The following is a 23,628-nucleotide window of genomic DNA, read 5'->3' as shown; positions in this document are numbered from 1 at the left end:
GACAAGGAGGGTGACAGGTGTGTGTGTGTGTGTGTGAGTGCGTGTGTGTGCGCCCACGCATGTTGATTCTATTGTTACCAGCTACACCAGTGACGTACGGAAGTTACGGAAGCCACTGGCCAGAAATCCATTCCACAGACCATCTTGTGTTAAGTCTGGACTCTTTTTCAACATGAAGTTGCAAATCTTGCACTATTTGTCAAGCTAACCTCACTGCACTTGACGCAGGCTTCTAGCCCATGTATCACAGTTTTGTCTTTATTAATGTTGCATCAGAAGGGATGCTTATTTTTTTTTGCAGTTGATCAGTTTTAGTTCATTAATCATACTCCCAGATAAGTGGATATTCCAGATATAAGGGTTAGTCATAAATGTATATAAATGAATGTTTATTAACTGTAAGGGCAATGTTTCTAATTAGTTATCTATGTTGCATTCATGACGGAAAAGCAATCAGCAAGAGAATGTGGAATTCTGCGTTCTAATTTCCAAAGGTCTTTAAATAGTGGTCCCAAAGCTCTCAGTTTTAGAGGCTAAAAAACTCAGGAGTTGTGTGGACAGATAAATGTGTGGACATTGCCTAAGCCTGTGTGGCATATTCTCTATCCATGCTACACCTGTGCTGCACTTTACAGAAAACAAAACCTATAACCTCACGATAGATATAAGTTATTCACTGAATACTGTATTATACTGATCAGTTATTATCAGAGGACTCACAGTGTGGTTCTGTGGTACATTCAGTCACGTGAGCTGCTTTCGACACGCACTGAACTCTGCAGTTCCTCAGTATTTCTTCCTCAGGAGGTGCATGTGTGAACGCTAATGTCTGTTGTGAGACGCTCCACAGTCTCTGTGGTCTTTCTCTGCCTGGCCTCCTAGTATAATGTCTGTAGAAATCCTCGAGAATCCGATGTGTGAACACAGCAGGGGATCCCCGGCAAGACTCACCGGTGACATTAAGTGAGTGAGGGGGGGTTGATGACACGGGATAGACAGAAAAATTAAAAAAACAAATATCTCCTGGTGAAAAAGCAGTCACACATGGAAGATGTTCTAAGAGTTTGTGGTGATAACAGCTGAAACCAGTTAATATCTGAGTTAAAACGTCACTTCCTGTCTCTGCCAGCTGCACCCGACGGCTCCACCTCTCGCCTGAATGTGTAGGATTCGTTGCTAAGGTGAACTTATCCGTGCAGAGAACCTCCTGCTGGGTTGTGCATGTGCAAAAGGCAAAATTTGGGTAAACTACGTAGCCAATTCTCCGGATTTTACTTGCAGGACATGTCTGAAAATGGTTATAGAGAACCTGAAACACAATGGTTTGATGCCGTTCTTGCCTTTTGTTTGAAGGCTTCATTTCTATAATCATGGCCAGTGTGTGAAATAAAGGCTGTGAAACAAGGCTGGAGCTTTGTGATAATGGTGCTGATTGTGTCACTCATGCTTCACCTCGCTCTCACTGTCTCTCTTGGCCCATAATCTGTTTTCCCCTGTAACCTTTTCTCTATTTCAAAGCAAAAGGGGAACAAATTGCCTTCAGTGGTCAGATCTATCTGATCCTATGTCTTCATTGGCTTTAATGTAAGCAGATTCCCAATCAGCAAGGATGAATCCAATCAAGGCGAAGGGGGAGGGGCAACAATCCAGGGCACTTTTCCATTGACTGCTGCAGGGCCAGGAGATTAGAGGACAGAGGCAGGGAGGGGAGGGGGGTAAGAGAGGCACCGCAACTACGATAAAGGAGAAGCCTTTCATTCAGCGATGCAACACTAAATCACACATGCATTCATCACCTTCACCTCCATTTGTCTCCCCCCTCCAACACAACTCCTCATGTATAAAGAGATGCAAATTTCCCTCCTCCTTCTCTATTCACTTCTTTTTTTTTTATTATTTCTACCATATGGACGCCAACAAGGATGGGAGGGGGCATAGTGTTTCTACAAATCAGCATGACTACTGGTTGATTTATCCTCAAACTTTCCTCCCTCCCTCCCTCCTCTTTCTTCCATCTCCTCATCCCTCTACCACCAACGCCCAGTGACGGCTCTCCTTCCTCTCTTCTCTCTCCTATTTCCAAAGCTTAACTTCATTGTCTCAAGCTCCACTCCGCTTTCATCTTAAGACAAAGATTTATGTAAATCTTTGGGCCCGACGTTAATGCGGAGCGCCGTGTGAGAAATAGCATCCCCAAATCGTGGCATTGTTGTTGAAAATGACAAGGCAGGCCCGTTAATCCTACAATGCGATCATCCAAATGTGTCATAATGCTGTGTGTAGGCAGGCAAATCTGAATATCAAAAAGACGGCACGCACCTCTTATAAGGCGCCTTCAGTACTTCCACAGCTAGCACTCTACGTCCCTCCATCTCCCTCTTTCTCTCCGTTTCTTTTTAAAGAACTCACAGGAATCAAACACAAAGTGTCACAATCTAAAGTTTGTGGCAGAGCAAAAACAAAAACTCACCATCATATTTGGCTTTTCTTTATTATTTAGCCTGTTTTCTACCGCATATGAAAGATTCGATTCATTCAGATAATTACAAACTTCATCTGTGGAATTGTCTAAGTGGCTGCGATTATGAGTTGAAATAAATCAGCGGCTTCTGCTTTGTCACAAAGATGTATTTATTTCAGAAACAGCAATAGGGGGCTTTGTAGAGGAACAATATGCAGATACAAAGACAAACAAAGAGCTGTATCAACACGTTGAGTTAAGTCGCCACATGCACGGAGATTTTAGCTAAGAGTCACTCACCTCTTATTCCTTTATTAGGAATCAAAACAAGAGGCAGAGCTGCTCCGTCCTCTTGTTCACGTGCGGAGCAGCACTATGGGATCAAAATGAACAAGCACAAGTACAGCACAAGTCTGATGGGAATTCATTTTCCAGTGGAAGTGAAGCAGTGACCGAGGAGATGATATGGGCTTTTTTGGAAAGAGCCATGAAACAGGCATGCCAATCCATTAGACTTGGACAAGGCTGCTGAATGATAATGTTAATAATTAGCAGCCATGTCGAAGGACTCATTTCTGATTGGGCGTGAAACCTGCGATGATTAAACGCCCGGCCCCTGCCCCTCTATCCTTTCCCTCCTGGCTTTACCTCCTGACATGTGACACCTACTCGTCTGACCCCTTCTCTCTTTCTCATCCAAACCGCCTCCAACCCCCTCCCTCTGTCATTCCTCTGTCATCCAGTCAGGGAGGAGCCCTGCAGGGGGATTTTGTCAGGGAGAATAGCGGCGTTGATCTTGAAGGTTTAAGACCCTACTGTACCTGTCAACAGTGTGGCTTTGGTGCTGACGACCAGCGGCTTAAGTCATTTGAAGTTGCTTTTTTTAATGAGTAGGGGAGGAGGTGCAGCGAATGCTGACAGCCAGTCAGGGTCTTGAAATAATTCCATACCTCTGAATAACCAGAGGTGTCTGTCTGACTTAATCCCCCCCCCCCCCCTTCTCTTTCTCTCTCACACACACACACACACACACACACACACACACACACACACTTTAAGGTAGTGGAAATAAAAGCAGATTGCAGGGCTAATAATGAGGAAGTGATGGCAGAGGGGGGGAAATCTTCATCCTGACATTATGTGAACTGACTCAATGAATCAAGTCAACCAGGATATATTTCTTATTTGAAAAATGTTAATCAGTCATTACGCATGGTCACCTTTTATGATATCGGCATTACTGAGATCCAAATGGATCCAATTACCTGCAATTATACTTTTGTAAATTTAATATTTTAAGGTCCAGTGTGTAAGATTTAGGTAAAAGGGATCTATTGGCAGACATTGAATACAAAATAATCCTAGAGATGTTTTCACCAGTGTGTTTCATCTAAATTCTACAAATTATTGTTTTCTTTACCTTAGAACGGGCCCTTTAGATTTAAATACATCATATTTTTTACAGTGGCCCAAAATGGACAAACTAAACACCTTTTGAGTTTTTATGACAACTGAGGGCTACCACAGGTTCTCTCTCTTGTTTGGAAGGGGGGGTGAGGTGAGGGGTATTCAGCTGCAACATGCACCACTAAATGTCACTAAATTCTACACACTTGAACCTTTAAAACTCATCGTTTGGTCAGAAAACAGTATGAATGGAAAGTGATATATGTCATCCAATGTGTGATTCGTCTGATCAACAGTCCAACGATATTTAGTCAATTATTGTAAGATGAAGAAAGCATTTTCATATTTGGAGCAAAACTGAAGCTGTGGCCAAGTTTAAAATGTGACAAGAACTTTGAATCGAAATTGGAATAGTTGACTTACCAATTAATCAACTAATCATTTCAGCTCTAACATTAATCTCATTGCTTTCTAACTTGTCTCAGTCAGGGATTTGTTCGGGCTGTTGTTTTACCTGCGTTGCAGACAAATGTGATTTTTAATCCCTCTTTTAAGCGAGGCTTCACTCCTTGCTTCTCTCCCACTCTTATTGGGTCTCATTACTTTGCTCTCACTTTCTTTCTCTTGGCTGGGATAATCCCCCCTGTAGGGGACTTCAAAGTGCAGGCCAACCAGGGAAAAGCCTTAATTACCCATTTGCCTTGAAACTCAAGCCAAATCACAACTCGCCCCGGTCTGTCCGACTCCGTACTCCTGCCTCCCACAGACTAATTGTGGGTCTGGATTTCTCCTTCTTTTTTCTTTTTCCTCCTCCGCAGTGAAAATGGAAGGATGAAATTAAATCAGAATCAGAGAGAAAATCTGAAATGTGAAGAAGGTGATAAGAGAGTTAGTGACCTTATTTTAGGAAGCTGATTTACCTCCATGTGCCGTTTTTCTTCAGAAAGTGAGATTCAATGATATCAAAAATAGTTTAGTATTTTCATATTTTATTTTTACAAATGCTATTATTCATAGTTATAGGAGTGAGATAAATGAAGTACCACGTTAGCTGACAAAAGGTTGCTTTTATTCTTCTAAGAATCAGATTTAATTGTCATAACTTGTCATTTATTCATTTTGATCTTCGAAAGGCATTAAGCCCCATAGATTGATGGCAAGGTTTAACATCTAAACATTTACCTCTGAAGTGGTGCACAGTTTCTGACGAGGGACGTCAAACCGAGCAGGAGAAAGGACAGGTGCTGTGGTTGATTATGGTGATCATAGTGATTTAAAGTTAGCTCTTGAATATTTGACACAGACCAATCTTTTTGCTACTTCTCGATTTACGTTCAGTAAACATTAAAAGAGGACAATGCTCGAGGAGATCAACAGCTAAATAAATAAAGATAAATAAATGTGGGCAACTCCGGACCTGGGCACACAACTTGTCTTCTACGCTCTGCCTTTTCTGTCGCTGATGGCGTGCTTGTGATGACTCGGTCAAAGACTTGCCACCAAGTGGGTATTGCATCTTGAGTACATGTTTCCAACCTTGCATGTATTATGTATGGGTGTTGTGTATTTATTTATTTCGTTTTTAAAAACCTTGGGTCATCAATGAAGTTGAACTTTCTCTCTCTCTCTCCTTCGCTACTGTTAAAGTTGATGAGGAGCTCATGGGTTTGGTCAACAGACTCCAGCCACTGCATCTGTTTTCCTGTTTTCTTGTTTTCCTGTAACACAAACAATGTGCTCACCAGCATGTGTGGTCACAACGACTGTTGGCTGTGCTCAGTTGTGTTTGCACCAGAACACAATGTGTTGATGTGATGTGTGAAGAGGTCTCCCTCTTCATTGTCTGATCAAGGACCTGTTTTAAATGTTTTTACTGAAGACTTCAGTGTTAATTGTAGATGCTCTAAAGGAATTCAAATAAATCTGTTGTATCTGTAAAAATTATCTTGCAGTGTGTCGTTGTAGATGGAGCATGGCCATGTAGGAGGCTTCAATGGAAACACCGCTCCTTCACTTTGAATAGTGTCACGTGTTGCCAAACTGCATTGTGGTTCCATTGCTTTGCTCTATTTGTGTGTTGTAAGTGGCAGCGCAGGCATCAGCCAAACAAATTACTTTCATGCCAATCCATGTCCTGTCTGACATCAAATGTCAAAATTAGGCAGGGACTGATTATTGATTTTTGAAGTGGGGAATCACCCTGAATAATATTCAGACATTATTTACTCACCAGGACACAAACCAAAGAAGCCAAGCTTGGGCAGAGGAGGCAGAGACAGATAGTGAAACTCACTAGCATTTTTTCAAAGTCGACCAGAAAGATAATGCTCTGGTTACTTTTATCAAGATGACAGATGATTGTCATTGTAATGATTGCGCCAGCACCAAGCATCAGCGATAACGTTTTACAGCATTATGTATGTGTAAGTGCTCCCTAACAGGATAACAGTAAATGATGGTGTGTTGAACTTTACAGTAGGCCTACAGGATATACACTGGTCCAGACATTCCAATGAACCGATGGTAGCACTGATTGTTTCATACAAACATATACACATATTTCTTCAAGTGTCCTGATAATGACCACACTTGGAAGTGGTAGAAAATAACAGTAGAATGCTTTTTATTTGTATTGTTGTATTAACATGATTAAATCTACAATAAGTTGTGACAATAAAAGTCTGCTGTCATAAGAAATACATGAAATACCCTTTACTGGATTAGTTCATGGGTGTAATCTTATCACCAAGAATTTTTTTCGTTTTTGTCCATATGATGGCAGGTCTTGTGTTGGCGTTCAGCAGCAGTAAATGTGCCTGTAGATAGTAAAACCTCAGTGCATGAAATACATTTTTTGATTTATGTTGTAGACGTGTTTTTCTTTTTGTGTGATCAGCTCAAAGAACAAAATGAGACAAACAAGCAGAGGGTGGAGAATTGTAACAGCTTGTATTTGTGCTCTGTTCTCATGCTGAGAAATATCAACTGGGGAGGCATGTGCCTAAAAACTGACATGGAGGTCACAAAGGTCAAACAGAAGAATCACCCCCCCCCCACACACACACACACACCCACCCCCCAAACACAGGAATTCACTGCCAGTGCCAGTTAGAAATCACAAACAAATAAAAAGAAAAAAAAGCAATTGAAACAAAATTAAAACAGTGTAGTCATAGAAAACTATGTACAACCAATGTAAACAAAACATCAACTTGTGTTTTTGTCACTAAAAGGCTGTCAAACAACCGTTTTAACCCCACTCTGTACAATGTGATTCATTACAACAGTACAAATGAATTAGGTTGTGTTTATCCTGCCCAATGAAAGGAAATAAGATCATGGCAGCCTGTAAGTTGTATCTTGTCACTGAAATGAAGTCACCCTCCCCTTGCACCCAGTGTAAGAGCAAGACGTCCCCAGGTACTCAGAGTACCCTATTCACAAAGGATGCATGAATCCTACAAGTAAAAAAAAGACAAGCTTCTCAAGACAGCAAGTGCCTACACATGTATTTCAAACCGTCCATGAAGAACATTCCATTCCAGTAGCGGGAAAATAGATACAAGTTAGGATTCTCAGTGTGATTTTCCTGAAAAGCAGAACCAATGCTTGATTGTTTCTAAGGGAGGAACCCTCCATCCTCCAAACTGACCACCCACCCACACCCCGAACTCCCCCACCAAATCCAAGTGTGTTACAGCTCAGTCATTTTTTATTTCATTTATTTTTTATTTCATTACACCCAAGGCAGAATAAAAGTTACTAAAACTGAAGACTTATACAGTTACAGTGACAAAAACAGTTTAAGAGACCCACAATTTAAATTGGACTGCAAAATAAAAAATTTAAAACAATCTTTTTTCTATTTTTGTAAAATGCCCAGGCATTCTCCAATATTACAAATACTGGTATACTTTTACAGTAAACAAGAAAAATGTAATATATATTCATATATATTTATATATATACTAAAACCCCGTCACCAAAATTAAAAAAAGGGAGAAAAAAAATAAATTAAAAATAGAAACAATACACACGTCGCCAGTATGGCATTCAGAGGAACTTTAGAAGCAAACCTGGAAAAATAAAAAATACTTGTTTGTTCAAAACACACATACACAGAAATATTATTTTACCCTTGTACTTGTTTCAATACTGTAAACTTATTTTAAGACACAGTGCACTAAAATCTTTTTTAGCTTCTGTAGTTCCTGATTTCTGTCCAGGTCTTCCTTGACTTTTTGTGTGGCTTTTGTTCACTCCTGGGATTTTCTGTTGAGGGACAAACATGTTCTTATGAGTGAGGAATTTGATATATATCTATATATATATGTTTGTGTCTTTATATGTACATATGAATACATATATACACACAGACACATCAGTATTGTGCTGGGCACTCCTAAACCTAAACTCAGCATTGTTTCATATGTATTGATTTAAATAATTAGCTGAAATGTCAAATTACACATCAACAAAATTTTCATTTTTTTTCTCATTCAATTTGATGCTTCATAAATTTGTTGCATTTGTCTGTGACAATAAATAGGAAGATTATTATTCAAGGCACACTCATGTCAAACTGAATGGCAGTACAAAAACTGTACTTAGCTTATTTTTTGTGCCATCGTTGGGAAAGCCATGCCTAACAACCCTGGGCACTTCAACATCAGAAGATCCCAAGCTCTAGACCCTTTAAGTACGTTTTCTGTCCATCTTTCTGTGTTTCCGACTGAAAATCATCAAGTGTGGGTCTGTTGTTAAGAGCTCTGAATTTGTATATTGACAACATTAAATTCGATCTGATTTAAAAACAAAAAAGTGCTACCATAAAATAAAACTGGGATTATGATATTTAAAATTACAAAAGGAGCATGGAGCGAGCTGGTGGTGCTTGTTTAGTCCTATTTCAGCACACACATACACATTTTTTCCTTTTCTACACACAATTGTTAAATAATTTGTATTCCTGCAGAGCGATTTAATTAATCAGATTAACCACTATAACAATACAAGTCAAAATGTACTACTCATGTTTTTGCACAAAAATGCATAGGGATATTTTTTTTATATGAATTTGAACAATAAAATGTGAGACACACATTTAGCCCTCACATAAGTAAATCTTATGTAAATATGTTATAACGAACCCTCTTTGAAATAGTATATAGCTTGAAAACTAAGCAGATAGGTCAGGGCAAGAGGACATAACTGTCTCGAATAATGTCAACATATGATGAAATGGAAATGCCTCTGAAACATAGGAATGGGATAAATAAAGAAAAGTCGTATAGCTCACCCTGAGATGTCCCTGTGCTCGCTCTCATGTCTGGTTCTTCCATCTCTCTATGTATTATGCATGGCTTCATGCTCAGTTTACTCCTAATAAATAATATAGCCTAGATCATATGGCTTCATGCAAAATACAATACATGGATGTATGAATGTAGGTAAGTTGGTAATAAGTGGAAGGGGTGTGGAAAGGAGAAAATATTAAGGATGGTTGTAGAGTTGTCAGGTTTTGGTACTATGTACCAGTCAGCAGCTGCCTTATCTAGAATCTGTTTCTTCTGGCTGGTTATGGTGTTTTCAGGAGGAAACCACTTTGATTTTACATTTACTGTCAAATATGACACTCAGTGCTACATTTCCAATTATATTGACATGTTTAAGAATCAGTTCATGCTACAATGCCAAGGATTGTTGTCCGCATATCATCGTCACACAAAACAAACTAATTCTAGCAATCTCAGTTAACGCCACTGCCAAATTGAAGATTGAATTCAGCTTCTCTTAAAGAAATCTAATTTTTAGCTTAATATACAATTTCCTACATGTGGCGGCCAAAAAAGGTTTAATTAAAATTGACTTTAAAAAAAGAAAAAATCTAAGGATATAATGTGGGTTGCTAAAAAAAAGAGTAACGTAAAGTCAAAGTATTTCAAATAGAAAAAGCCTAAATAAAAATTTACCTGCACATGCCAAAATACAAAATCCAATAAATACAGAAATTATTGCACAGTTAAAGGCTCCACATATGTTAAAACTCAAGTGACTGATTGTTTTAAAAGGAACTCCAAATGAGGCAGTTTAAACAGCTTCAATTGGTGTCAAGATCTCTGTTTTCACTTTTTTCTTAATTGGCAGTTTCTTAGGCAAAACCCAAAATTAACCCAAAATGAATATCTCAGAAAAAGAGTATCCAGCTCCCCATTTAGTTTTTTTTTTTTTTTTTTTTTTAAGTCAAAGTGTGGCACAGATTATGGAAATAAGGAACCTGTTTTAGGTTCTCTCTGCTTGTTCAATTTTGACCTCATTGGTCATCAAATGTTCTCCGTGCCACTTTTTCATGTGTTTTTCCAGAGTGCTGTACACGCTGAAGGGCATTTGGCAAATGTCACAGCGGTAGACCTCCTTACCAAGCTGGCCATGTGTCTTCATGTGGCGCGTAAGCTTTGAGCTCTGGGCGCAGGCATAGTTGCACAGCTCACACTTGTAGGGCCTTTCACCTGTGTGACTGCGCCGATGCACCGTCAGGTTGCTACAGTTCTTGAACACCTTTCCGCAGTATTCGCAGGTGTCAGACCTCCTGCTGTCCTTGGAGCTAGGTCGACCTGGTCCAGGACCTCCACCCAGATGTGGTGTGCTGCCCCCACTGGCAGTGCCACTGCGGCCGGAAAGGCCACCGTCAAGCAGGTCACCCGGAGGCGTTGAGAACCGCAGGCTGCCATTCTCTGATGAGTGCTCAGAGGAGGTGGCAAAGGGAGATTGTCTGGAGTCGGTGAAACCTAGGAAAGGGTCTTTGATGAAGTGTCGTGAGGCAGCGTAGCCCACCAACCACTGGGAGTAGACGTTCTCTGAGGGAATGTGGGGTGCTGGGGGAAGGTCCAAGTCTTTCTCAATCTTGATCCTCTTATTTGAAGAAATGGACAGGCTGGGGCTGGTGATAGGTGTGGGCTTACGGGGGAACAGGCCTGAGAAAGAGTCACCAGAGCCACAGTTCCGGCCATTAATGGTGGTCCTCTCTTCCTGATGGTGGTGGTCTATTTCTCCAGCAACTGAATCTTCATCCCCAGTGTCCCGCTGCCCATCTGAGCCCCTCTTAGAGAAGGGCATCCTTTTACGATTGTCAACTATTAAATTATTGTATTGTTGTATAGAGTTGAGGCCCCCACCTTCCATCATCTTCTCAAGAGCGAGTGATGACTTCTCCTCTGATGGTGGTTTAGAACCATTCTCCCTATTGCGGTAGAACTCAGACTCCATGCTGAAGTTGGATTCTGGTCGACTCTCATTCTCAAGTTCCTCTTCTTCTTCTTCCTCTTCTTCCTCCTCGTTGCCTTCCCCCTGGAAGTCCCCATCACGATTCTTCATGCCCTCACCTGTGACATCACTGGTACCTGGCTCTGGAGAGCTTGTGGTAGACAGTCCATCATCTGAGCGCCCAGTCAGGGATCCAGCCTTGTGCATGTGTGTCTTCATGTGCCGCTTCAGTTTGCTTGCCTGAGAGCAGGCGTGGTCACACAGCTGGCACTTGTAAGGTTTCTCTCCGGTATGGCTGCGCCGATGCACCACCAAGTTGCTCTGAAATTTGAAGGTCTTACCACAGAACTCACAGGACTTGACCTTGTTCTGTGTCTGGGGAGGGGTGGTGCTATTTGGGGGCATTGGTGGTAAGGGGGGTGTGCTAAGAAAGGGAGATTTTGGTCCAGGCTGAAAGGGGTTAGGATTTAGTAGTCGGTGCATAGGGTTGGCCCTGCTGGGTGATAATGGTGGTGTGGTACTGTTGTTGTTCCCTGCCAACTCACGTAATCGTCTGGAGAAGTCCATAGACTGGGACTCCATGGCCATAGGTGTTAGACGCATCACCCTCTCAAAGGCACTAGGGTGCTGGGAGATGAGGCCCATTTCCTCCGCACTAAGGCGTTCCAGCCGATGGGGGTCCAGGTGATGGCGGGGAGGGGGGCTGACAAACGGAGGCGTGTTGGGAAGGCGGTTCTCCACAAAACCTGGGGGAGGCTCCCGTAGCAGGGGACCTGTCATCCTTAGGAGATGGAAAGGATTGTTGTCCCCAAGAAAGTTGGTGAGGGGGGACTGTGGGATGGAGTCATTACCCATGGGTGGAGGCATAGTGATGCGTGGAGTGAGGGCTGTGCTGGAGGGGTTGGACTCCAGGTAAATTCGAATGCCGTGGATGTTCTGGGCATGCTGCAGCAGGAACCAGGCGCTGGGGAAGGGCTGTTTGCATGTGGTACATATATAGCTGGAAGGCTCATCCCTGCCACCTGCAACACAGAAAGAGAAAATACATGAAATATTTCAACAGAGAGCTACTCATTTATTTGATGCCATTAAAACATGAGTGACATTATTAAAATTGTCAGGAACAGGAAGTTTAAATACCTACTTTACAATCAAAGACTGAACATCTGCCTTTTTAGACTTCTTTAATTTGTCAGTCAATGACTGGGGGGACATATGATCTGTGATTTTAAGAATTAATTGACACAAATGTTTTAATGGTGCACACACACAGATACAGGACATGTGAAGGTTCCCACAATTCCTAAGGAAGTTGCTACCACCACGACACAACTGAGCTTGATCTCCAATAAAGAGAAGTGCTCCTAAAGTGAATGTAGCAGGAATAAAACACACTCACACACAGATAATGGTAATTGTACTCTTTAACCGCTCTCATATTTATTCAGTGAAAGCTTGCAGACTTGACCTAGTGCACTTATTTCAGGTAATACACAAAACATGTGCTGCGGCAATTGTTTCACCTAATTGTTTTTGTGGCTGTTGTTAGTTCTTGTGGCTTCACACAGACAAATACAAACATGAATGCTGTACATATAAATAATATTTTGTGTTTATATCACAACCAGCACTTCTCTGAGAAGCATATACAATTGAATATTTTTATTCACTCATCTACACTTCTCTTCCATTAACTGCTTCTCTGGAGATGTATTTAAATGTATTAAAGAAGCATACATTTTCTGTACATTTTTCTGTAACAACACAGAAAAGAAGTGTATATTAGCATAAGGCATGACTGAAAAACCAGTCAAGGTCTGCAACCTACAAACAGACTTGACAAACTTCAAACCCACTTGCAGAGATTCGACCATTGACTCATCAACTTGCCTGAAAGAGTGGGTTCAGCACAATTTAACTGGGCTAGCCAATCAGTCCTCAGTTAGTGTTTGAAAATTCAAGATAAAGCGTGAGGCAGGGTTCTGTAAGATGAACGAGTCAACTGTGGACTGCTGTCAGGACACTCATTTATTTATAGACACACTTATTCTTGTGTCTTGTTAATTGTAATGTCTCACTACACTCATTGTACACAAATGGACCTTTATGACGAAAATATTCTGAAGTGGTTTGATAAGCTGAGAGCAAAGTATGACGGGCCACCCAAACACCTCTTCAAGTATTTCAAACTGATTTGTTTTTTCATACCGAAAACAAATAAGTTGTGAACAACCCACAATGTTCACATTTGAAAACGGTTTGTGATTAAATTGATTAAGCAAAGGGCAGGTCACACACATATTATACACTATAACAGAGGAAAGCCATAAAAAGATTGGAAAACTTATAGCATCTTAGAGGATGAATGGGTTAGAGAGGCATGAACACAAACCATCAATGCTTGACTTGAATAATATAATAGTTTTTCCTTACTCTTGTTGAGGGTTAAGGACAGAGGATGTCACACCTTGTTAAGCCCTATGAGACAAATTGTGATTTGTGAATATGGGCTATACAAATAAAATTTGATTGATGATTGATTGATAATATAATGGGATAACAAGAATATACACCACCCCTGTGAAGTAAAATAAAAATATCCTAACATGTGGAATGTGTTTTTGTAATTTCTTAAGGATGTTGAAGCTACTGTGTAAATAAATCCATTGTGTGAGGTAGAGGTTAAAAGCTGCTTGTGATGGTATTACTGCCACAGTTCAGCTACACACAAGCGTTAAATGTGCTAAATATGGTAACTGGTCTGTATTCGTGTGCTTTTGTAGTCTTGATGCTTCACAGTACAGTTTTTTTAACCATTAACACACTCATTCACACATTGCATCTATGGGCAACACTTTCTTCTATGAGACTGGTATAGCCTCCGGAGGCATATTTCAGGCTCAGGACAACCGCTCTATCCCCTGAGCCACACCTGCCCAAATAAAAGAACAAAGATGCATAAGAAGAAGAAGAAGAAGAAGAAGAAGAAGAAGAAGAAGAAGAAGAAGAAGAAGAAGAAGATATCCTTTTTTTTATTGTCACGTTTAACACTTTTACATGCATACATGAAATTGTTCTCCGCATTTAACCCATCCAGTTTGTGCTATATTAAAATCCAACAGATTTAAAGTTCAGTCCCTTTATATTATTATTATTTATTATTATATTGAAACATTTTGTTACAAAATTAAAACAAATGGAAATGTTCAAATTTATGTTAAAGCCTGAAAATATGATATTATATTATATTATATTATGGCTAGCAAAAAGGAAAATTACCTTTAATAATTCAACAATGAGCAGCTCAGTAATTTAATTTACCCCTGTTAGACAGTTAACCTCCCCTCACTGAAACATTTCTCCCAGTCGCTGGCCGTGTGTGTGAGTCAGTGTGGTGTGTGTGCGTATGTGTGTTAAGGAGAAAAGGCAAGAGGCGGAACAGCTGTTCACCTCCACAGTCCTGTAAAGCCTTTTGACTTAATTATAGTGGACAGGACCCCCCCCCCCCATCGCACCCCCAACACACACACATACAATGAAAATAACAGCTCCCCACGCCTCAGCTTTTGTCTGCACCTTTCTGTCTACGCTTTCTATGTCTCTCTCTCTCCCTCTCTCTCTCTCACACACACACACACACACACACACACACTGTTTTACTACTGAAACTCAAGACCCACAACACCAAAAAAGGAACCCGCCCCTTCTGTTACTCTCTCTTTTCGCTCAACCCGTTGATCTGTGAGTAAAGAGACTGAGGATGAAGGGAGAGCTGAGATGCTCCTCCATCCTCAGTCCTTCAGCTGAACTTCTCATCTGCCGACGGTAGTCATTTAGGGGGCAGCTGATGTTCATTTCGGCCCAACAATTAAGAGCTGAGGTGTTTGTGTGTGTGTGTGAAAGATAGAGAGAGAGAGACAGAGCAAGAGTGTGAAATGTGTTTCTGCAATAAAACGCCATTTCTCTCTGGTCACAGTGGAAGGAATGGGTCATGGTATTTGTTTGAGGGAAGTGTGTCTGTGTGTGTGTGTGTGTGTGTGTGTATGTGTATGTGTGTGCGTGTGTTTGTGTGTGTGTGTGTGCCCTCCTGGGGGAAGGGAGTCCAACGCAGATGGCAAATAAAGTATGCAGCCTGAGGCGAGAGCACATTATGCTAATTCTAATGTCAGCTGTACTTTAATATACGACTCTATTTAATCACCCCATTATTTCCTATTTCCATATGAAAAAAACAGAGGGAGAGAGAGAGAGAGAGAGGACTGCTCATCACTTTATTTGGTAAGATGCACATAGCATGTTTTATGGAGTGCTGTGTGTCTCACACACACACACACACACACACAGCACTCAAAGAAAAAAAACACACTACCTCATCAACATTTGCAGAGATACTTTCTTTCTTTCTCTCCTCTCTGTGTTTCTGACTTACACACACACACACACAGTTTGAATTATGAAATACTGAATGTACATTTACAGGTTGTGTGAATAAATATGAGCGCTATGTTGTCTCCATATTACTCATGTTGTGGGAACCTGTATGTCTCATTGAGATTGTCTTCATTATGGGGACAAAAAAGACATATTTTAAGACTAGGTTAAGGTCATGTTTAGGGTCAGGTTCAGTTAAGGGTTAAGGTTAAGTTATGGCTAGGGTAAGGTTAGGAGAGAGAGAGAGTGTGTGTGTGTGTGTGTGTGTGCTTGCTATTAGAAGAAATAATATAAAAGTCATGCCTTTCTTTAAAGATGTGAGTCTAAAATGTGGAAATATGTAAAAAATAAAATTAATAACAGTAAATAATTTGAATACCATTCGAAAAAGTCATGAATTACTAACTGTGTGATGCAGTAAGACACTAGAAATACAGATCCATCAGTTAATCAGTGATACCAAGTTAACTAGTGTGCCAAATTTGAAAGAATTCCTTTGAAGTGTTCCTAATCTGGACATTCATCAGTCCGAGTGAACTGTACCAGATGTAATGAAATTCCCTGCAGGCCTTTCTCATATATTACATTGAAAGAAACACGAGGTGACCGTGACCTTTGACCTAAAGGCACCAAAATCGAATCAGTTAATCTTTGAGTCATTTGTGCCAAATCAGAAGAGTTTCCCTTTCCCCCTTCTTTATATATCAAATTCAAGAGGCCAAACACGTAATTTGGGAGTTTACCTTGTTCTTAATTATTTTATCTTTGAGTTAAATTGCCACTGGCTGGTGCAGACATGAAGGCATTATGCTGTAAATCAGGGCAGAATGCAACACTAAACAAGTCTAGGTCCATACACTGTGTGTAGAGCGGATTGTCCTCTAACCAGAAGGTCAGTGGTTTGATCCCTGGCTCCTCTGCGCTCTTTGGGCAAGATATTGAAACCAAAATTGCCCCTGACAGTTGTGCTGACAGTGTATCAATAGTGTTTATGAGAAAAATTGCTGCATATAGAAGCCGTGTATATATGTATGTGTGCCTGAATGAGTGTATGCAACGTAAAGCACTTTGAGTGATCGATATTACTAGAAAATCACTGTCCAAATATTGTCCATTTGACAAACACACACACACACAAATATATTTATATATCTATATATTATAATATATATATATATTTATATTATATATTCAATATGAATCAGTATTTATGTAACACTTGAAATATCTACTTTCACTGGAGATTAATTCTGCTCAAAAAATGTCACTAGATGACATAATGAGCTAATCAGCATGACATCATGGCATTGTATTTGTATCTGGCTTGATATCTGCTTGCATCTCTGCTTGTCTCTGTTCTCACATATAGCTTACAGTATTTTAAATCAACTGAAATCCCAATAAAACTGTTCTTGTTAAAATGTTTTTTTGTGTTTTCAGACAACAGAACCAATGTGGAAAAACTAAAACTGATTCTCAGCCTAAAAAGACTAACTAGTAGTTACTTCTAAGCCAGTAAGTTGAATGAGCCAAAGAGGTGTGTCTGTGGAGGGAAAACCTGAGCTTGAGATTTTGTTCGGTGGAAATTAGTGAAGGTTTGTCCCAAAGCTGCATGATTAGGTGTTCTTTAGAGAAAAAAATCAGTGAACAGGTCTGAAAGTTGCAAGGACTGCCTATAAACGCTGATGATGACGTAATAGAAGCTGATTAAACCAATAACATGTTCCTTTGCTCTTTCAAAAACAATGGCTCCTTCATCATTCAGTCTTTTAGAAGTGAGACAGTAATTAGATGATATCACATTTGAAATGCTTCAGAACATTTTTGCATGTAAAGCCACAATGAGAGGAATGTTTTCCCTCAGAGGATTCTGGAATAAAACTAGCTGTGGTTTTATTGGCTGCGGAAGAATTACTTGTTTTTGAAATGATCCCATTTAAGTGTTTAGAATGTTCAGCTACAACTGATTCTTTCACCACACAGGGATGTGGCTTTTAATATTTGAATAAATAAACATTTTATCACCAACATTAGATATATTTGTATTGCTGTTGTGGTAAGATTACAACATCAGAACTGTAGATTGTTCACAATATTATGACATTATATAAACTGTCAAATGTTACAATTACGAGTAATGATAATAATTGTTGTCTATAGTTTAAAGTAATCAGCAATAAAATATGAATATTAACTAAATATATTACGGTACAACATAATATACAATTACCAACATTTGTAAATACAGCACTAAATGACCTAATTCCAATTAGCTATTATTGTATGGTTTTACACAATATTCTATTTCATAATAATAGGCTAACTTTTCTATAGCATCTAATTATATTGCAAGTACAGAGGAAGTTCAAAGGAATATTGTCATTTCTACAGTTTCAAATGGATACAGAGTAAAAATAGTAAAGTGGTAAATAATTAGTTTCAGAGGACTAATACTACATACAGGTGTTGACAAAGGGAAGTGACCTCAGTCTGTCAGAGTCTCTCTCTCTCTGCTGCTTATTAGAGTCTCTCTATCTGTGGAAGTGCAGTCTGGCCCTTTGCCTGTGTTTTCTTTGGCTCACGCTCTCTCTCTCTCACACACACACACACACACACACACAATTTCTCTTTCTCTTACACACTGGCAGCACAACCTGTTTCAACAAGTGTGAGTGAAAAGGAAAATGTGTTCTGTTGTGGATGATAAAAACTACTTTCTTTTTTTCCCCACATTTCTTTAAAAATATTAATAATTTTAGACACGTTTTCATAGCTGAAGTTGTGTCACCGCTAAGAAAAAAAAATGCGATCATGCATAGTCACAGTGTGTTAGTATCTGACATTATACATGCTGCATTGGTGTGTGTGTGTGTGTGTGTGTGTCCTCCAGCAGCAGCCATATGGAGGAGAAACAATACACACTGACATCCATGTCTCCCTCCTCATTTTTCCATCCTTCAGTCCCTAGTCTCCTCTGCGTGTTGCTCCTTCCTGGTTTAGTTTCACACAGCATAAAACTCTCATTACGGACTGATTCCAGTTTTCACTATGATTCAATTTGCTATAATTACTGTGGCTGTCGCTAATAAAAAAGGGGAGAGAGGGAACAGCTAGAAATCCGGTGCGAAGGTCAACTGGCAGTTAGAGCCATTCATTTTCATCTCAGTGTATTCATCTGGGGCGGCTAATGGCCCAATTTTCTCCCCCTCACTACTCAATAAATATTGCTGGAACTACAGGTTAAATAGCTAAATTAAATCACAGCTATTACAGATTTGGGGGGTCAAATATGTAGAATTAAAGAGGAAGCACAGATCACCTTAAAGAGTGCGATTAATGTGTCGGAAGAGGGACGTTGGATTATTGTGTTAGATGATTACATCGATGATTTTTCTCTGGAGCTAGCGGCTCAGTGGAAGACAGTGGACTGTAAAGAACCAGAGCAGACTCACGATCTTTAACTGCGCTGACATGGATGCTTTTACATTCACTTTCATTAGTCTTTATATTGTGTCGGCCAAACTGTTACTAGTGTGGTAATGATTTACTCCACAATTTATTGCAAACTCTTCAATTTTGTCACATGGGAATAATGTAACCCACTGAAATTCAAAAGTTCCAGATTTACATGACTGCAGTGATTAAGTAAACTTTGCCCAAATTATTTAGACACACAGATGTGATCCTGGCTCAAGAACATAGTTTTTCTACTGTTTACTACTTTCAAGTGTTTTTTTAGATTTTAGAAGACCATCAGTGTTTTAGCGTCGAGTTTATTTATTTAGGGATGTCTCCACAAATGACCCCAAAGCATCTTAAAAAAACACTGTCAGGAAGGAACATCTGTCTTTAGTTGAAAGACACGAGTCGACAGGGAGGAAAGAGGATGAATGGGGACAATTCACACAAAGAGTTACAATTATTACCAAGATAACAACAGAGGCTACATCCATGCTAATACTTTGAGTCCACACTTTTGGGCCCCGAAAATGGGAACTTTTGGAAAACTCCAGGATAAAAAAAGCTATTGCACAACAATAATTGGTTGGTCGGTTGTTATCAGTCACATAACTCGATTACTTGCTGTGAATGCAATGTGTTACTAACATTCACTGTCAGTAACAGTGCCACATTATCGCCTGTCAAAGAAAAGAAATCCCTGCTACAATATCAGCGCTGAGACATTTACATACAGAGCAAAGCTGACATGAGTGTGTGTGCATGTGTGTGAGCATGTGAAGAGTTTCCTGATATGTTTTTTGCATTACTAAGCCAGAAGCATCTTTACCATTTGTGTGATCTTGAGGTGCCCCCCAACCACACACACACACACACACAAACACACACACACACACCCTGCATGACTAATGTCTTGTTTGTCACTATCATAGCACAGCAACAATTCCATAGTAATCAGTTACTTCGTGTGTCTCCATCTCTGCAAACACACACATACTTAACCAGAACTAGAGGAAGATATTTCTTGCTTGCTTGTAGAGAGTGAAGAAATGTTTATTCTTTGCTTGTCCTGTCCTAATGACATCATTAGGTCCTGGTATTCTTTAAGTAGTTTGTTAGTTTTGAATCATGTGGTTTGAGAGCAAAGCTTTAACCTCATCCAACAGGCTTTTAAATCTGCTTTAACTGTAGTGAAATTCACTCCAGGACCATACAGCAGCAGCTTTAATGAAGACACACAGACTGTACCAGTGTGAAAACCCTACACAGGGTCAGCACCGACAGAGCCCAACACTGGAGACAGGGTGGGCTTTATCTGCCGCGTCTGAGTCTGTGATTCAGTGCAGCTACTTCACAGCTCCCACAGCTCCACTCGGCCACACTGAAAACTCCTTCTGGGGAAACTGAGTCATCTCTGAGCTCAGTTCACAGATTTGGCTCATGGCTAAAGACCAAGAGGCAAACCCTTACCTCTTGCTGCTATTCAGAAGGTTGCTGTCAGCCTATATGCCATGAGCTGGGTCTCCATCCAATATTTGCTTCCTCTCTTCTTTTTTTCTGAATTATGATGTGTTGAAAATGAAAAACTCAATGGAAAACTGGGGAGTTGCCTTTGAAAGACTTTTATGCTTAAGTTTAAACTAAGGAAAATAAAGAATTTGGGAGAAGAAATTCTGCTATGTGCCTCTTAGCTTAAGAGCTTTTGTTGTTTTTGTCAAAAATCAAGGTTGGAATTTCCAGAAAGCCATCACACAAAATGACACTGGCATTTGTCATAACACAAACAAACAAGCTATAAATCAGAGAACCTCACTCCAGAGTTAATAATGTGGTTCTCCTCGTATGTCTGGTGAACGCCTTTTTATCTCTGTTGAAGTCTCCCGCTTCTAGTTAACATTTTCTGCAGGTTTAATCTGAAGAAACTCCAGTGAGCATTTTCCATGACAATTTGTTACTGCCATATTTTGACTTAAAACTACCTTACAACTACCTGTAGAAAGGTGTCACACTCTCTTTCATACCTTTTTGCTTTCTGGCTTTAGACCAGGAATAAGAAGATCCCTGGGCTCTGTTGTTTTACCAGCCATCAGTGGATACATCATCAGATCTGCAGATGTGAGTCAGTTCACAGATCTACACCCAGGCTTGAAGAGTCTGCCACAAGAACACTTCATGCTATTGGCAGCAAGAAGATTCACGAGGATGTGTTTTCTTTTAAAGCAGCTGAAGTGCATGTGTTTTCATTTTAAAGTTAATGTTTCAAAGGGTTTGGAGAAAATTATTGGAAAGCTGAATGGAAGCAAAGTGAGTGTTGGTATCTAGCAGAGCTGGTGGATGTCAATATGCAGGACTGGCCCAGACAGAGACATTAACATTCAACATGAGCATAGATTTCTTGTATTCTCTCTCCCTCTGTATTGTCTTCTACTCTGCCTCTGTCTACACAACCTTCATTCTTAACAGAATGTGTTGAACTTCAGCAGGAGCCCATCGTCTGCATGTTATCCAGCCAGCAAAGGATTATCATTGTGCAAGATATGTGTGTGTCCATGTGTGTGTATACAAGCCTTGACAGTGAAGACAAGAAGTGGCGGGAAGAGGAAGGTTTTGATATTCTTATCATATGTATTTTAAAGTAGGGCTTAGCTGATCATGGCTTCATCATTAGTGGGTGAGGAGAAGCAAAGGAAGGAGGAAGAGGAAGAAAAGATTCTCTGTCCCTAACACCACTTAAGTAGTCAAAATTAGGAGGTGCGGTACAATCCAAAACAAACTACTGCAGCAAGTGCATGTACGTGTGTGTGTGTGTGTGTGTGTGTGTGTGTGTGTGTTTCTGTGCCCTGTTAACAAATTAGAGGGATTACCAGGAGAGAGTGCCAGAGCATAGCAGCTAATCCCACAGACTGGCCCACACCACTGCACTGGGAACGTGTGTGTGTGTGTGCGCGTGTGTGTTTGTGTGTGTTTGCTATTAAAAGAAATATTTTCACTATAACAGTCCATGCTTTTCTTTACAGATGAGAGCCTAAAACAATAAAGCCACTCCCCCTGGGCCATTTAATACATTTGTTTTAAATAATCTACTATCAGATTTATAGTAAGCTCACCAGGTGTATTTCCAATATGTGTGTGTTCATTCCAACAAGCATCAGAGGCCTAAGGTTGGTGCTATTATATATATTTGTTTACGTATGGGAAAAGCTTGGTTCTGAGTTGTTTGTCATGGTTCAGGTGAGGCAATTATTTAGGTCCAATGAAGGGAACGTTTAATATAGTATATGACAGAGTGACAGGATACACAGTCTGGTCTCTGTTATGTCAGACTTTCTACACGAACACCTACCACATCAAACTGTCGCTTTTGTCCTCTTACATACAGCGGACAAAACTTCCAGCACTGAGATAATAAGCATTTCAATAATTGAATTGTTTTGAGAGGTCACAGTTTAATTGACCTTTGACGAATTTGAAAATTCTGACTAGCTTGTCCTTGAGTCTAAAGCTGCTTTAAGACATGCACTGAACTCTGGAGAACCTCCGGATGCTCTCTCGTGGGTGTGTAAGCACAAATTTCCAAGTGAGAGCCTCCAGACTTTCTGTGGACCAATTTCTTCAGACATTCTCCAGAGTTCATGTCTGAAAACGCCTGAATGTTTGAGTCAGATGTAATGAAATTTCCTCTCGGCATGCCTGATAAATCGCATTCAGAAAACGTGAGGTCACAGTAACCATGACCTTTGACAGCTTAAATCGAATCGATTCATCTTAAAGTTCAAGTGAATGTTGGCGTTACATTTGTATACCTTTTTTTTCGTGAGGTGAGATGAATGGACAATCAACTATAATCGTGATGGTGAGGTCAAAAAATGCCTTAGGGAGAAAAGCTGTTCGAGCTGACAACGATTTATTTCAAGCAGAAGGTATAAGACAATAACTGGGTGTGCTGAGGCAGATCCTCCAGGTTCAGTATCCTGAGAGGATACTCCTCTGTTGGGACTAGCAGGTTTAGTCACTGACATGTTGTCAGGTGAAGAGTTGGCTTGGTCTCTGTAGCCACAACACACAAACTCTGCCATGTGCCTGATTTGATGGGATAGCAGTCCAACACATTTTTGGATCAACCCTCTCTATTGCCTACGTCTCCCTTACGCCTGTCCTGTCCAAATCCAACCCCCCTTCCCTTCCCCTATATGAAGCTCGGCCAAAAGTACACTGCCAAGTTAGTCTCCTGGAACACACCAACAACCACACACACACACACACACACACACACAATGCACTCACACCCTAGCCCCATCCCAATCTATGATGTAGCAGTGCCCCTCCTGTCTGAAAAAGACATATTACAACACTGCCTGACAGTGGCATCAGGAAGAAAAGATGTCTCTCCCCTTCTCTCTGCTGTTCCTGCATATGTCTCTCTCTCTCCCGCTCCGCCAGTGAACCACAGAGTTGAGTGCAAGCCCAGGTTTATGAATTCAACATTATGCCCTCTGATCAGGTTCACCTTTTCAAATTTCGGCAGAGATCTCCTCTTGTAAATGTAACCTTTAGCAGCTATTTAAATATCTTCCTCCACATAAAACAACAGAATAAAATAAGTCATA

At 40.3% G+C, this 23,628-nt stretch overlaps 1 protein-coding gene across 3 annotated transcripts in view; it reads right to left on the bottom strand.

Moving 5' to 3' along the window:
- Positions 1-6,798: 6,798 nt before the first annotated feature.
- The window catches only part of bcl11ba (BCL11 transcription factor B a), a 40,000-nt gene continuing 23,170 nt past the window's right edge, over positions 6,799-23,628 (bottom strand). For 2 of the 3 annotated variants that reach the window (XM_020103059.2, XM_069535693.1), the window contains exon 3: positions 6,799-12,153. In XM_020103059.2, the coding sequence (XP_019958618.1) occupies positions 10,151-12,153 (2,003 nt within the window). In that variant the 3' untranslated portion in view covers positions 6,799-10,150. The remainder of the gene's footprint in view (positions 12,154-23,628) is intronic. The other variant, XM_020103058.2, reaches the window with a different exon arrangement.

The sequence above is a fragment of the Paralichthys olivaceus genome, chromosome 12 (assembly GCF_024713975.1).
Source record: "Paralichthys olivaceus isolate ysfri-2021 chromosome 12, ASM2471397v2, whole genome shotgun sequence".
Lineage (NCBI taxonomy): Eukaryota > Metazoa > Chordata > Actinopteri > Pleuronectiformes > Paralichthyidae > Paralichthys > Paralichthys olivaceus.
This window is presented reverse-complemented; position numbering and strand designations above follow the sequence as displayed.